The sequence below is a fragment of the Hermetia illucens genome, chromosome 6 (assembly GCF_905115235.1).
Source record: "Hermetia illucens chromosome 6, iHerIll2.2.curated.20191125, whole genome shotgun sequence".
NCBI lineage: Eukaryota > Metazoa > Arthropoda > Insecta > Diptera > Stratiomyidae > Hermetia > Hermetia illucens.
In genome coordinates, this window is record NC_051854.1 from 57,247,201 (window position 1) to 57,263,370 (window position 16,170).

The following is a 16,170-nucleotide window of genomic DNA, read 5'->3' on the forward strand; positions in this document are numbered from 1 at the left end:
CCGCTTCATAACCGGAAATTGCTAATATTGATGCGCTTTCATTCAAGATTGACACTTTAGGATTAACCGAAGATCAGGCTCATCAATATAATAGTATAGTAAAATACCATCGGCTTTGAAAAAGTAATTCGCATTGCTAGTGTCAGAATTGCCACTTAGGTGGTGTATCTTACAGTCTTACAGGTGATGACCTCATAAGTTTCTTTGGTGGATGCCTAACTCTGTACTGCAAAGAATAAAAAGTCTACTTAGGATTCACAAACCCGGCAAAGAATCTCGGCAGATTATAGTATCTATAAACTCGCCCACGCAAAATGTCGTCAAGGAACTAGATAGACTATCCCCTGGTTCCCATACATGTAACAAGAGAGGTTTTACATTTTTTTTCACCGAATGAAAAGGTCTGGATTAGTACTTTTCGAAATCATAAACCATGTCATTTATTCCAAAGGCAGGGAGTGCGGGGGTTGAAAGTGATGATTTCTTTAACGGGCCCATTTAAAAACTACCCAACCGAAAAGCCTGAAAATTTATGAAACTGCCTCTATACGTTGTCTAGGCCTACTCTTCATATCGATATATCTCAAAATTAAGTTATTAATAGTATATTGCCATATTTTGTGGGAGATTGACTAGAAACCCCCAAGTCTGATCAGAATGGAACTTTTACTGATATTTTGGTAGCTCAAAGTTATCTTTTCCGTGCAAAACTTTCATATCTGAAGTGACGAGTTTCCTGACTTGTTTAAACTTTGTGGTTTGATTTCTAAAAATACATGCAAAAGTGGGGGTGAATTTTTTTTGTCAACGAATATATACCCTGGTATATCAAATTAGTGGTTTTCGAAATCGGTATTAATTTTGACGCTATTTATGAAGGCGGAAGTATGGGGCTTGCAAAGTAGTCATTTTTGTCTCGGATCCGTTCTCCGAAACTACCCAACCCAACCATTGGAGCTCCGAATTCTTTCAGTCAAGGCCAATTAACATGTAATTTGGGTTGGGAATAGAGGGTATCATAAGAAACAAAAGTTGTGCGCTTCTCTTTTTTGTCGAAATAATCTAAGAAATCGATGAAATGGCTACTTCGGCGCAAAAAATGTTTTATGAAAATTTTTCGTATAAGTAGTAGTTGTCGAGTTATTTATGTTCATTGAAAAAATGCAGATTGTCAAATGGTTTTTGGCAAATAACTCGAAAACCATGCGTCTTATGTAGAAATGATGTAAAGCGAAAACCTAAATTCGTAATGGGTCAAATCTAAATTCGTAATGACTAAACGAAAAGTTCACACTTTCAAGGTTAAATAACGCAAAACCAGTAAATTTTTAGTGGAAATTGAAGTGATTTTTTTTTTAAGTGCTTGAGAGCATCTTTCAAGTTAGGTACGACATAAGTCCGTACGATGAATAATAACGGAACTATGATCAAAACAATGTAATTATCTGAATTTTAGGTATGAAAAATCAATAAAAACAAAACCTATTTTCTAAGGAAAGTATCTCTTTTAGTGTGAAAGTCAATATGCTGCCAGCTGACATTTACATTTTCGTGATTTTGAATAGTTTTCATCCTTCGATGGCCACGTAGCTCACTGTCATTTTGACTTTTTAACATAGTATAGTAATGAATCCATGGCTTATTCATTGTCACATACCCCAGGAGCGGGTCAAAATAGCACTCTGAATCGTTAATCTGTTGCTGTTTTTGATCGACTGTGAAGAAATGCAGCGCCCACTTCAAACAGAAATACGTCATGGACAAATATTCATGCAAAATGGCGCATACAATGCCTTATGATAGTCTAAACTATCACACACATCTTTGATTTGCTAGCACAATTTTATAGTCTTCTGATTTCTCAAATAATTGCTAAATTCGGATGACCAGAATATCATTCGTGCGTTTCAAATCAGTAAATCGATAATGAGCAAGGGGGTCGAAATGACACTTATTATTTCATTGTGTGTGTTCATTTGTATATTTTTCCCCCATTAAACACTTGAAAAAAAGTAGAAACAAGTTGGGAAACCGGAAGCTCGACACTTCAAGTATGAAGAGTTTTGTGTATTTCTTTTATAAAATATTTCCATTTGTGCCTAGCACGCAATTTATATGCATATATTATGTCAGAATATTTACTTTAGTGTGATACCGACATTCAAAGTTTCATTTTTTGCACTGAATCGACAGCTTTGACCTACTATAACTTTGTTACCAATAGTGCGATCTCCACCAAACTTGTTGGGATCATGTTTTATACCTTATACCTATATTACTCCGAATTTTAATTATTTTAGGATAGCCTTAAGGGAGTTATGCAGTTAATTAACATACCGTTACTAAATCTATTTGAACAGATATCGATATGGAGGGTATTTCGGAGCTTATGCACCGAATAGTACCAGCTTCGTGATTTTTTTCAGATTTTTCGGTTGAATAGGTTCTGAGAATTGGTCCATGAAAGAAATGACCATTTTCTAACCTCCGCCCTCTCCCCTTGTGTATTAAATGTCAGAATTGATGCGAGCATTGAATAATACTAATCGAGACCTGTCATTTGATACCCCACATGACTATATTTGGTGAAAAAAATGAAAATTCCCCTTTGACATGTATGAAGACCCCCGTATGTTCTACATGGAATGATCATTCATGGAATGATGTAACTCACTGCATCCGGGTGCGCACACAGTTCCCACTTTCCCACCAAATTTTGTGTCAATCAGTATAACCGTTTCTGAGAAAAGTGCGTGTTACAGACAGGCAGCCAGACAGACAGGGGTGAAAAGAAAATGGTTTTTGGAAATTAAGTAGTGAGTGCGGGTAGCAAAATATAAATTATCGTCATGTTTATCTGAAAGAGTTGATGATAGAGAGTCATTTCTTATTTTGGAAATCAGCTGGATGTCTCACCTAAGATTTGTTTGGGGTTTAACTTTGAGTAAAATTCTTCTTGATGGCTTCCTTCCGTTCCGCGTCCACGCCTATAGACAATCAATTCTAGGGCTAAGTTCCTATTCTTGAAATTTACTTGATATACCTCATTAGAATATTCGCGCTCATATATATGAAGAAAATTAATTGAGATTGTGTAGAGAATAAATGTAATTATGTTTTAAGAACAAGTTATGGTAATTTGGCACGGTGGTATCTAACGTCACGTTAACTTCCTTTGGTTGGAACAGCATTGTAGTTAACGCTGTTCTACCTTTGTTTTGCCTAATCTATAAGAGAGAAATATCTATTTGTAGTTTCTTTTGATTTGCACCACCAAAATATATCCTAAATGTACTCTTTTCAGTATGAAGAGCACGAGTGTTGACTTTTTCGTCAATTTGGTAATGAGTCGTAATATCGGAACCACCGTGATCAATTACATTCCTGGTGCGCCAGGGATCCGTCACGGCGTAGATACAATACGTAGATTCTTTTAAGTATTTATGCAACAAACAGACTATAGAATGATTTTCAAATTTTAGATTGATAGCAAGCCAAACCAGTTTCTACTTATTCGTTGTTTTTTCTTCCGCTCATTTGACAAAACTCTGAATTAATTTTAGGAATATGATACCTGTCTTAATTTGTTGGACATCGAATTTTTGGCAATCAGTATATAAATTGTTTATTGCAGATTATAATGTTTATATACGCTGAAATTTAAAAATTTATTTAACTCGATAAAAAATACTATCACCACTCCAAGGAGGTTAGACGAAGATCGAATCTATGGCGCCAATTTAAACTTGTTTTCAGGAAAGACCTTTCTAATTAGCCTCCAAAAGTTGTAACCAGAAATTCAAGTCGGTTATTTTCACAAAATCTTGTGAGAATTGCAATACATCCCCTTTGTTGACCCCAATATTTTCGCCATAAACTCTCTAGTTGTCTCTTAATTAAAAAAATTTAAATTCAGCATAAGTTTGAAGCTTTCGCTCACATTATCTAATTGACCCCTAAATTCGCTGTGACGGCATTATCAGTCCAAATTTTCTCAAGTAGTTTGTAATTAATCATTTGTTATTGTAGCATTCTCTATTTCATAATTCTTTATCGTAGCCTAAAATGTTTTCATTGCTTTATCACATGAATCGAATTAATTCAATGATTTCTTCAAAACGAGTCCTGCGGCCAAAATAAACACAAACTGAATGCCTAATAAAAACGAATTGCGGACGAACCATGCTATTAAAATTTATTTCAGTAATTACTCCTTCTTTGCTTTTTTTGCATTGTTGGCTATTAATTAAAGCCGGCAAATATGAATGAATGTGAAGGCTTTGACGTATTATTTAATATCAACCGGTCATCATAACAATCGGACAACTCGTCAGGGTACCACAAACAATTTGTTGCAATTTGATACATAGTCTGGAAATTAATTTGTTAACGAACGAATGTAAAACACAATAACAATGTCGACAAGTTGATTTTCATGTTTTGGTTCATCCATTCTTAGCACTAGTGGCGTACGCCGTAGATCTCTCCATACCACGGCTGGTACTTACATACAAATGGACATAAATATATGAAAAAAACGAAAAAAGAAAACTCCGATGTCAGCAGCAAATATGCATAATATTTACAATTATTTTATATCACTCGTTTACCTGGTTTTCCGCATAGGCATTGATACCTGAATGCTGTATGTCTTAACATGTTAAAAATGTTGATAGGAGAAAATAGAACGACTAGTTGGAAACGAAAGGTGCGCACTTCATAGGTGTAGGGTTTTGTAATTATCTCTCGTAACAAAGTTCTCATACAAGTAAAAGCGGGGTGTAAAAATTTTTTTCAGCGAATATAGTCATGTGGGGTATCAAATGATCGATTAGTACTTTCCGAAGCCGGTCTTAGTTTTGAGATTTATCATAAAGGCGGGGAGTGGGAGGGGTCGAAAGTGATGATTTCTTTAACGGACCCATTCTCAGAAACTACCCAACCGAAAAATCTCAAGAAAATCATGAACTCTCCATATCGATATCCGTTCAAATTAAGTAAATAATGGTATATTACCATATTTTTAGGGAAATTGGGTAAAACCCCCCTTAAGTGTATCCCAGAGTTATAACAGTTGGTAGTAATATAAAATATAATATGAATCATAATATCCCCAAGTTTGATCAAAATGATACTATTAGTAACAAAGTTACAGTAGCTCAAAGTTGACTTTACCGTGTAAATTGACTGCAACTGAATATCAATATCACACTAAAGTGGGTAGTCAGACATTTTAAATGCATATACATAACGGGCTACGTACAACTGGGATAGTTCTACAGTTAAATGTACTCACAGAAGAAGCAAACAAAACCTTTCATACGTGAAGCGCCCAGCTTCCGGTTTCCCGACTTGTTTCACATATATGTATATGTTTCTCTTTGCTAAGGTTCGGGGCTGACGATATTCTAAGCAAGTAGTGAAGTTACTGTAAGATATGTCGTTTCCTTTCATTGGTGTATTTGTTATTTTGTATTGCAAAAACCTATATTTCGGAAACCAGTTCTCTCTTTTTCAACGTGGAAAATCTAAGAGGAGCAGATTAGTAAAAGAAAACGTGGTCTACATATTTTTTTATTCATTTGATCCCTGATCGTAAGCAGTACCTCAACTGTACGTTTTTATTATAGATTCTTTACCCGTCTGCAAATTATAGACCAAATACATATTTCCTTCTTTTTGGGAATTACACTTTTATGATTGGTTTTATGAAAAAATTGTGCCTACCAACTCGCTTTTTTTTTAAAAGATTTCTTATATATATATAATCAAGGCCTGTTAACTTATTTGAACATTACCGGGAAAAATAGGCGATTTGAAACGCCTAGGAAAATTTCTTCAGCGGTACTTTCTTTGGAGCAGTCATCTTAGTTTGTAAATAGTGCATTTTCAATCTGTTTGGTCTTTGTGTCCTTCAAAGTGTCTCCTCCCTCTGGAGAATACACTAATTCCAGCGATGTTTTCCTGCGCCCTTAGAAAGTTTCTTTTGGCATCCCATAGGTGGCGGATGTTGATGTTCTTTATTGGTATCAAAATTATGTCCTTTGAGCACATATTTCAATTTGGAAAACCAATGCTTTTTCATATAGCATGTCGAAAACTCTTGTATTAGCGGAGTATTTTCCCTTGAGGTAGAAATTCAGGGGAAACGATTCTATCGAAGTTGCCAAAAGGACTATGGCTATGATGTTGAGGCGTCTGTCGCGTTTTTTTGGAAGGGGGGAGTTCTTTTTTTTCGGATTTGGGATTCGCTTTATTTCGGATGGAATTCCTTCACTATTCATTTTTCAAAGTCATATCTAAATACCCAGATTTGGTTACATATTATGATTCGTTGAAAGAGCTTCTAGAAAACGATACACTCGATGCTCCTTCCGCTCGACTGTTATCAAAGGATGGATCAACTTTGCTGAGATTCGACGCATGTTCACTTTTATATTCAAAATTTGAAATTGTTAAGGGATCTTGTCACTCAGTCATATGACTGGAATTTAGGCAGTGAACCAATTTACTTCTGAAAGATTGCTAGAGAAAAATAATGTATGCATTAAACCATAGCATTGACCATATGTTCGTAACAAATGGAGCCATCTTTTAATTTAAAGGCCCCATCCATATAACGTGTATCTTCATCATCTCTTATTTCTGCTTTCGTTTGGTATCAGTCAATCTCTATGCTCCGACTACTAAGCCTATACCAGAAAAGAAAAACCATGGGCCAAATATTAGTCCTGTCTATTATGCAACACCAAATATAATCAAATGCAATACACATAATTCCCCACTTATGTAGCAATCCACATTCAGGATATCTTATTAGGTATCAGTTTACCCGGAAAGAGATCCTATTTTTGCCGTTACTATGGTTAGCTGAATAAGCAGTCCAATTCTCTGGATCGAAAATAATCTGAAAGTTGAATTTAAGATATAGCAAACATTTTATACCTTATATTTAGTACCCATTTTTATATAGCAGCGATTTTTTCAAATGCTCTCATAAGATGCCACAATCATCATCGTAAATTATACTGTGAACCTTTCTTTCAGTGAATTGTTTAAACTCACTTAAATCAATTCTATCTTCCATTTCCTTGTGTATCAACGAAAGCTTTTCCAAGGCGATTTTTCTCTACCACAAGGGCCGAGCTATGTGAGCCCATATCACTACTGATGACTGGGAAAAAGGCTTACGCCTACTGCTAAAGACAAGAAGGGTACCTAACGGCAGCCCTCTATCAACAAGTGCTGATATGCCACTATACTACCTCCAAACTTCATTTCAACAAATAAGCGTACGTCTACACTTGTTTCTTTTAGAGTTCCCAATGGGATACCTGACGCTATCGGAAACTATCAATGTTTCGCTAGGTTCTTAACAAAGATTGAATTGCGATGAAAAAATGAAAAATCCGAGCTAACAATAACTCGCCAAGCATCTCCATTAATTATCAGATGCCATAAAATGTGTCCTGGGGGCTACCATTTGAGTCCGCACCAAGAAGCTAATTTTAGTTGAGATGTACCTTTTCGTAAAAGATCCTGCCGGGAAATTGGGAGAAACCTGAGAAGGTGTACCCTTCGGGACCAGTGAGAAAAGCGAACGCAACAAAACTATAATAGAAGAGTCACCTTTGTAATTCCTTAATTATTACCTTTCATTTTAAACCCTACGAAGAAAAATATTTGCAGAAACACATATCTATCCATTGCCCAGGTTCCAAAATTTCGAATAAACGCGCTAGAAACACAAAACCTTAAAAGGTAACAGAAACGTTGAAAAAACTGGGCATGCCGTTCTCCTACCCACCAGGTTTTTTTTTACTTTGAAGCTTCTTGTAAGACACAAGTTTATGAGGAATGCGAACAAAAAGATTTCTGACGTCATTTGATGTTCAATTCGATATAATTTCGACGTGCCCCAAACAAGAAATGAATTATGCAAATGCGCTGTAAAATATTTGAGGTGATTGTGTGTGATCTTTGGAGGCTTTGATCAGATGGTGATTTTATGGACATTATCTATCATTTATACCGAATAATATTAGAAATAGAACGTATGGTCCATAAATTAGCATAAGAGATGGTCTTCCGCATTGGCGACGATATCTGGATTTCCAAATATTTTTAAAATTGATGGTAATGGTGGTGAACTGTCAAACAATCTGTCTTTCTTGCTAATCGGAAGGGTTTTATTAGCAGTCTTGTTAGGCTTGCTTTATTGTCCTATTGCTGCTATTTTTTTTTTTTTTGCACAAATTTTTGTTTTCATTTTCAGATCGTATTTGAATTTCAGAAATTTTTTTTTAGTCAATACTTTTTGTGGATCTAAACTATTGCTCCATCTGAGGCAGGGTCTACTACTTTTCCTTTTTCTATCATACCGCTGTAGATTTTCCACGATGGACGTCCTTTTCCACATGGATTAGATGACTGACCTCCCCACCGCAGCCTTTTGCGGCGAATTCTATCTGTAATCAAACGTTCGTGGTATCGCTCATAAATTTCATCAATATATAGGTGACCAGATCGTCTACCCTTTTGTAGGAAACCATGAGGACTGGCAGGATCAGTTTCTTGTAGTTAATGCGAATGGGTAAATTTAAAATTTTAGATTATTTATCAAAATCGACATTGTCACACGCACTTATTCCAGTGTTTGATCTAATTTTGTTCTTGGGTGGGTTCCTGTAGTGGTTTTTTGACTCGATTGAAAAGAAAAAAATCGTAAGGAGGAAAATCATCAGTAGTTCGTTGGTTGAGCGTCCCCTTCTTGAATTCGTTATTCTAGGCTCGAATTTCGGTCGTCATGGATGTTTGTGTTTGTTCGGTGCTTGCTTCGCTGCTTCACTGTCGCTACATCAAATGTGATGATAAATAAAACATAGCCTCATTGGAAACAACATGAGGGCAAAATAACGATAATAATGAAGAGACTGTCTGTAAGTCCTGGGATGAACAACCAACACACAAAGCAGATGAGCTCAGTGGATGTTGCGTGTTTGATGAAAAATTCGCGAATAATGACGGCATTATTCGGCGGTGCATTATCGTGGTGGGAAATTCACTACTTTTGCCCACAATACCTTTTGACGAATTGTTTTCCGCTTTGCATTTCATAACGTCCAAATAATACTCCCTCTTCACTGTCCGATCTGTCAATGCGTTCTTTATCCCGACTACTTCTGAACCTTTAATCCTACTGGTAAGCTACTGTTTTTGCTCGAGTGTGATTGGCGAAACACTTTCAATTGAATAACATTTTCAAATTCCGTGCACCATTGAATCCATTCTTAAGGTAAAATTTAATACCAACTCGTTGTAAATTTAATTCATTTAATTCAACTAAAAAAGCGAAAAGATGCTCACAGACAGATGTTCTGAAAACATCATCACTTTCATAACTGCTGAACTATTATGCTAAAATTTAGAAAGAATGTTAGATAGCAATCTTACTAAAAGGTACAACTCAAATTGGATCAGTAGGAGAGCCGCACGGTGGTAATTTTGGGAACCTTTTGATCAAGGTTGTGTAATTATAACCAGGTGCTCAATTCATATCTCAGGAATAGCTTTCCTCTTGCCCCTGGTTTTCGCGAAAAAGAAAAAAAAATTGCGTTCTTCTGTAGACTTGCCATTAGTTTCGTCCCGCTTAAGACCTACCAGAGGAATTATTCACAATTCCATCTTTGCTTCTCTTCGCGTTTTATTGACGTTGACAAGTTTACTCTACAATTTAGGGCTAAGAAAAGATTGAAATAAAGTTTCTGTCGCATAATTACCATAATGGAAAAAGCATTGTCGTGAATTATGTTGTTTGAGTGTCACTTTCAATCTGATATTAAAATGCCCATACCACACTGACTTGAGCCAGACCACACCATTTATGTAGAACCTGACATCTAAGACTTAAAAAGTTTTCCTTGTTTTCTCTCGATGAGTGTCAGTGGGCAGTGGAGTAGCCACCATATGAAGAAAGAGTGTCTATTTGGGAGTCAGGACATCAAGTTTATTCAAAGCATGCACCACTGCTAGTTACACATTTTCCTTGTCTTTCGGGCGATTCGTGGATACCACGCCAGAAAAAATACTCTCCCTTCGCCGAGGACTATTCAATGAGTCATTTTTTCAGATTTTTCCACGAGGCAAAGCGCTGCTCAGCGAGTGTGTGACTTAGCAATGCAAACAAGGTTTAATCGGAAGGAAGCAAATTTGGTCAGTAACCGGCATGGAGCAGAACTCTTGTTTCGAATTTGACGAACCATGGATCTTTTGGTATTTTGGTCGTCTTCAAGCAGGATGGTTCGAATAATCCAATGGTTGTTGTTAGCGGCTAGTAATAACTATTGCGCCGAGCTTTAACAGGTCATAAGAGACCGCGCTCTTGTAGTACTACCAAACAGAGTGCATCGTCTTCCTATCAAGGCGATTTCATCTTACGGTCGATTTGCATGATGCGCCTGGGTCTACATATGATTTTTTCTACTGGAGATTCTCAAAAAGAGTTTACTTTTGATTCCCAGTAACGATTCAAAGACACCATACTATGTAAACCTTTTTTCAGTTTATCACATATGTGCGTTCGACATTTACTGGACTAATGTTTATTGTGGTGTTCAGAGATTCGAGGGCCGCAATCGAGACGGAAGATTCACGAAGGATCATATCCAATCGATGCTTCTTCTGCCTCCGATGTTTATGAACCGCACCAATGGGCGTTCTCCATTTTTATGGCCTGGAGGTGTCAAGTGCGTGTAATCAGGACACTTCAAGGAAGCTTCCGTATTTGTGGGAGGACCTTCATGGTTAATTACACCAATTATTTAGGTCCACTCTGGATCGACTCTGGCTAACCAAGATGGTGCTTGACTATCTCCAATCCATATTAATCATTATAGGACGCTGACAACATTGCTGATGTGAAATTTATGCATTCGATAAGGAATATTCTACTATAGTATGGTAGGATGGCAAAAGCGTTAACGAGCGTTTGAGAGAAACTTTTGCTTCATTTGGAAGATAAAACCATCTTGCTAAATCTTTGCTTTGCCTACAAAGATAGCCGAACATTTTTCTTCTTTCGAAAACATACGGTAAGGTAAAACTGTACACGGCCATGAGAGAATTCGGTATCCTGATGAAATTAATAAGACTGACTAGGCTGACCCTGACCAATGTGCGAGGTCAGATAAAAGCAGCAGGATCTCTCTCAAGATCATTCGATATCAATAACGGTCTACGACAAGGGGATGCCCTATCATGCGTCCTCTTTAACCTGGCCCTAGGGAAAGTGATCCGTGATGCTGAGGTAAATGCAAGAGGTACGATCCTCTTTAAGTCCACCCAACTACTGGCCTATGCTGACGATATCGACATCATGGGAAGAACCACCCAAGACGTACAAACTGCCTTCATCCAGATCGAGCAGGCCGTAATCGGCGCGAGATCTTGGGCTGCACATCAATGAAGGCAAGACAAAATATATGGTAGCAACGTCAGCACCGAAAACGAACCAACCAACAATATCAAACCGCACTGGTCAAACAGGAAGAATAAGGATAGGAGAATACAACTTTGAGACCCTTGACAATTTCTCCTATCTAGGGTCGAAAATCACAACCGATAACAGCTACGATGATGAAATCCGCGTACGGTTGTTGTCAGTCAACAGAGCCTATTTCTGCTTACATTATGTATTCCTCGGAAACTTGGGTTCTTAGCAAGAAAAATTGGGAACTCTTGGCCGCGTTCGAGAGAAGAATCCTCCGAAGAATTTTTCGCTCCCTACATGAGTATGGACGATTCCGTAGCCTACACAATGACGAAATCTATGAGCGATACCATGACCGTCAGGTTGTGGATAAAATCCGGCTCAATAGGTTACGGTGGGTGGGTCACTTTATCCGTATGCATGAGGATGATCCCACCCGGGAAGTCTATAAGGGCAATATGTATGGTAGAAAAAGAAGACGAGGCAGACCCTGCCTAAGATGGAGCGATGGCGTAGGCCAGGACGCCAGATAGCTTTTAAGGATATCGAATTGGTGGACCTCGGCGCAAAACCGGGATGTCTGGAGTGCCTTATTAAGGCAGGCCTAGACCGGATACTGGTTGTTGCGCCGTTGATGATGATTATATACGTTTGATGATGATGAATCTGCTCGATGATTCCTTCTCGCAGAACCCGGAAGTATAAGGTTGTAAAGTGTAATTTTCGGAAAAATGGGAAATCGATTTATACCTAAGTCTGTAGGATGCCACAAATGTTGGATCTTCAGCTTCTTTGGGAAGCATTATTATTTAAGACAATTTCTAGGCTCTTGGAAATATCTGAATCTGAATAGTTGAAAGTGGAAGTCGGTGACAAGTTTTTCAGAAAATATGTGAAATTTTCTTCCGTTTTCTATTTCAGTTGATTTTATAGTTTTCTCGTGGTGGGCTTTTTTAATGTGTGATAATTGTCACCGTTGGAATTCGCGGTATATTGTCTGTCGTTAGCTTATCGCTGAAGTCATAGATTTATTTCTGAGCAAGCTGTCGAAAGTGGCATTAGTGTGGCATGTTGTACAGCTGATGGGTTTATAATGCCGCATGATGCGTCCCTAATTACAATTTTTCGCCACGTGAAGTCAGGCTCGTTTTTAAGGTTTTGTGTAAAACAAACCCTTATTAAAATCGATTCACTGTCTGTCTGTCTGTCACACGCACTTTTCTCCAAAACGGCAACCGATCCGAATGAAATTTGGTGGGCAAAAGCCAACTATGAAATCCCACGCATACAGCTAGTGACATAAATGTAGGAGGAGTTTAAATACATGCAAAGGAGGGATTTAAAAATTTTTTCACCGGATATAATCGTGTAGGGTATCAAATGAAAGGTCTCGATTAGTACTTTCTTGGCAGGTTATTGCCATTGACAGAACTGAGCGATTTAAATATCTCTCGAACAATACTTCAAGCGCGGTATGGCATCAATCGATTTGATAGCACTATCAAAAGCTATTGGATTGCCCGATACTTTCGTTTTAATTGGTTAGATATGTAGTTTTTGGCTTGAGGTGATGATAGGCGCGCTAGATACAAAATGTTTACAAGAATTGTGGTCCTTCTAACCATTTTCAAATAGTATCATATGTACTGGTACGTTTTTGAGGATACACTGAATCGCCAGTGTTTCAGGAATAGAACTCATCACTTTGCCTGATATGTATATCGCCGATAACATCTCCATTTGTCAATTGAATGAGCTCGTTACTTAGACTGGCTTATGCCGCTAATGATTCTGTGTAGGAAACTACTAGGAAATGCTCCATTTGAGTCAGAATTTGAAAGTAAAAATTTCCTGTTTCTCTAAAATGGGGGAATGTATTCTTTTTTTCCGAATACGTACTTCGCTGAGCCATTTGCTGCTTTCTTCAGCAGAATCCATTATAACGTCTGTCATTTGTCTTGCTTGATTTTGTTCAGTAAAAGCAAACTAATTTTTCCATTGTTGCCAAAAACATACTTTTATTGGTAAGATATCGATATTTCGTGGAGTAGTTGTCTTCTTTTTCAGTGAATCTTGGTCATTGCAAAGTTAATGCTGTGCAAACGATAAGTCTGGTACTGCGAAATGCAAATTATATCTCAACTCCAAGTTCAATATTTTGACTGTAAGTTGTTTTCTGGGCGCCGGTAATGCAATGCCTCTACTGTGTGTCCCCAACCATGGAATGACGGTCTGAAATTCCTTGGCTCTCCAACCGCATTCTAGCTCCCACATGGCTCCATTGAGCTAAGTTGAAGCACTGTTTCGCTCCTTCTGGTACTCTGCATACATATACGCACATCTTCGCCGTATTCTCCAACCCCGGGGGATACCTCTCTCGGTTTTCAGTGTAGTTTTTCAGTTCACTCGTCTGTTGTCATCGATTTTGGATGTCGTGTTTGTGTTTGAGAAGGTGTGGAGATAAATACACAAAGAAGGAACAGTGCAGTGATGATTTGACATAATCGGCAAGTTTTGTTTTACATCCGCAATGGTGCATCGCGGCAATATCTCGCCTTGATCCAAGTGAAAGTTGAACATTTGAAAATCTCTGAAAACCCGAACACAGTCATGTGACAAAACTGCTCCAATATCCATACACGAAAACTGTGGAAACTTGTTGACATTTTAGTTTAGTGTTCATTTAGCGAGAGCCCGGCTAGAGAGAGAATCGGCGAGAGTCTGACTAAACACGAGCCGGCGCATAGAACGAGGCGAATTTGGGGAGCAAAGACAATATTCTGCGGCGAAAAGCTCCCAAGTTCAAGTTACCAGTTCTGCTTCTGATTGAGTCATTCAGGCGACTCTCCAAGAGCTCCAAGATTTTGGATCTATTTTTGATATTGTTTGTTGACGCCTCGCCATGTGGCCACTTTATGGGCTGGTGGTTCTGGTAGCCGCGTATTTCGCAGCCAGCCGTTGGGGTCACGTGCTCTACTTGCAGTGGGGCCGTCGAATTCTACCGCACCGGTGGAAACAAAGTCGGAGCAGGCCCTCAACCCCGCCTCTTACGCACGATGATAACGTGGAAAGTCGCTTGGACGAAACGGAAAAGCTACACAAGACGGTAAAGCAGCTACTAATTTGTTGATTAGCTAATAAAATATGCATAAATGTTTTTAATTGGCGTAATGAGGTAATTAAGGCTTGTTGATAAGGAAGAATCTGAAATATGTCGTGCATAGATGTTTTGAAGGTTGCATTGAGTCTGGAAAAACAAATTTGAAGTAGAGATAATGTATTCTGATAGATTGGTATTGCTTTTCATGGAAAACGTCCTCAGTGCTCTCTTGAAAATTAGGTCTTGCTTTCTGAGGGTATTTCATATTTCATTAAAAAAATAATAAAGATTTTTGCAAACTACAAGGCAAAAAATCTTTGTAAATGCTGACTTCTGCATATGACCAACTGAAGTTTTGACAAATGGCAAACACCTCATTGTATGTATGTATGTAAAATCCCTTTACATATAGCAAGTGTCGCCATTTTGCGGTAGGTTCAAGGGGGTGCTCCTCATCCATTTGAAACGGGGGTAAAACACTTTTTTTCTCAGAATATGATCATGTGGGGTATTAAATGAAAGAGCTCAATTAGTACTTTTCGAAATTGATCTTATTTATATATTTACTATTTATATATAGCAGGTGAAACGTAGGGGATTGAGGGCTCAAAATGTGTTTCTGAAAAAGTGTACCAGGTCTCGTTCTCAGAACCTATCCAATCGAAAAATCTAAAAAAGATGCACAATGGTGCACCCACACCAAGTCTAGGCCTCAAAATATATACCATTCCGATATCTGCTCAAGTGAAGTTAATAATAGCGTATTTTGTATTTCACGTGAATTTATTGTACTCTAAAATGTATATGACGTCATCATCATATAAAGTGAACTCGTATGAATGACGCGGTTGGAGTTTGATAATATCAAGGAATATTTTGAATTTTGAATTATGTACGAATCAAAAAACATGCATAGGAAATTTTTCACAGAAGATGAACACAAAACCTTTATACTCGAAGCACCCAGCTTTTGATATTCCGATTTATTTTCTTCTAGAAGTGATGTCCATGTAGTCATATAATATTTAGTATATCTAACGAATATTGAATATTGATATTGAATTTTCATATTTAAATTAATCAGTTTCAATTTTCGTAACCTCGTTGAGAAATTTCGGCGATCGTCCCCTTCCTCATGAAATATCCTGGCGCTTCAAATGGGGGGTTGAGTTCACGGTTAAGATTTATTTGCCAAACCCACCCACGAACGAGGTAAAGAAAGTATACAAAAGAAGAAAAAAGGTTGCTCTTTTATACCCCCGAGCACCATAACTTTTTCACGCGTGATGATCGCTCAAATCTTTCTCTTCCTCCTGTATACCCTCGTTGTCAGGGAGGGGGGCTGGCAAATCAAACTTTACCATGATAATGTCAAAATACCCCTTATTTGAAGTGCCATCATTTTTGATGGAGGGAGGCGCGAATGCCGCGAGTTTTCAACGGGGCTTCAGAGAGAGGACTTCCCATTCCCTTTATATTCTCCCGCTCCTTCTGTGGAGATGAATTTCAAAGTTAAACCCCCTATGGCTATGACGGGAAAATAATCGCCCATTTTGAGAGGAGATGGCGGTCACTTTCTTTA

At 37.9% G+C, this 16,170-nt stretch overlaps 1 protein-coding gene across 22 annotated transcripts in view; it reads left to right on the plus strand.

The window, feature by feature from the left end:
- The window catches only part of LOC119658683 (TLD domain-containing protein 2), a 357,611-nt gene that overhangs the window by 311,642 nt on the left and 29,799 nt on the right, over window positions 1-16,170 (plus strand). The window contains exon 1 of one of the 22 annotated variants that reach the window (XM_038066262.1): window positions 13,878-14,594. The exons of the other annotated variants lie outside the window; for them this stretch is intronic. Coding sequence (XP_037922190.1) covers window positions 14,391-14,594 — 204 coding nt within the window. The 5' untranslated portion in view covers window positions 13,878-14,390. Of the gene's footprint in view, window positions 1-13,877; window positions 14,595-16,170 lie in introns of those variants that run through there. 22 annotated transcript variants of the gene reach the window in all.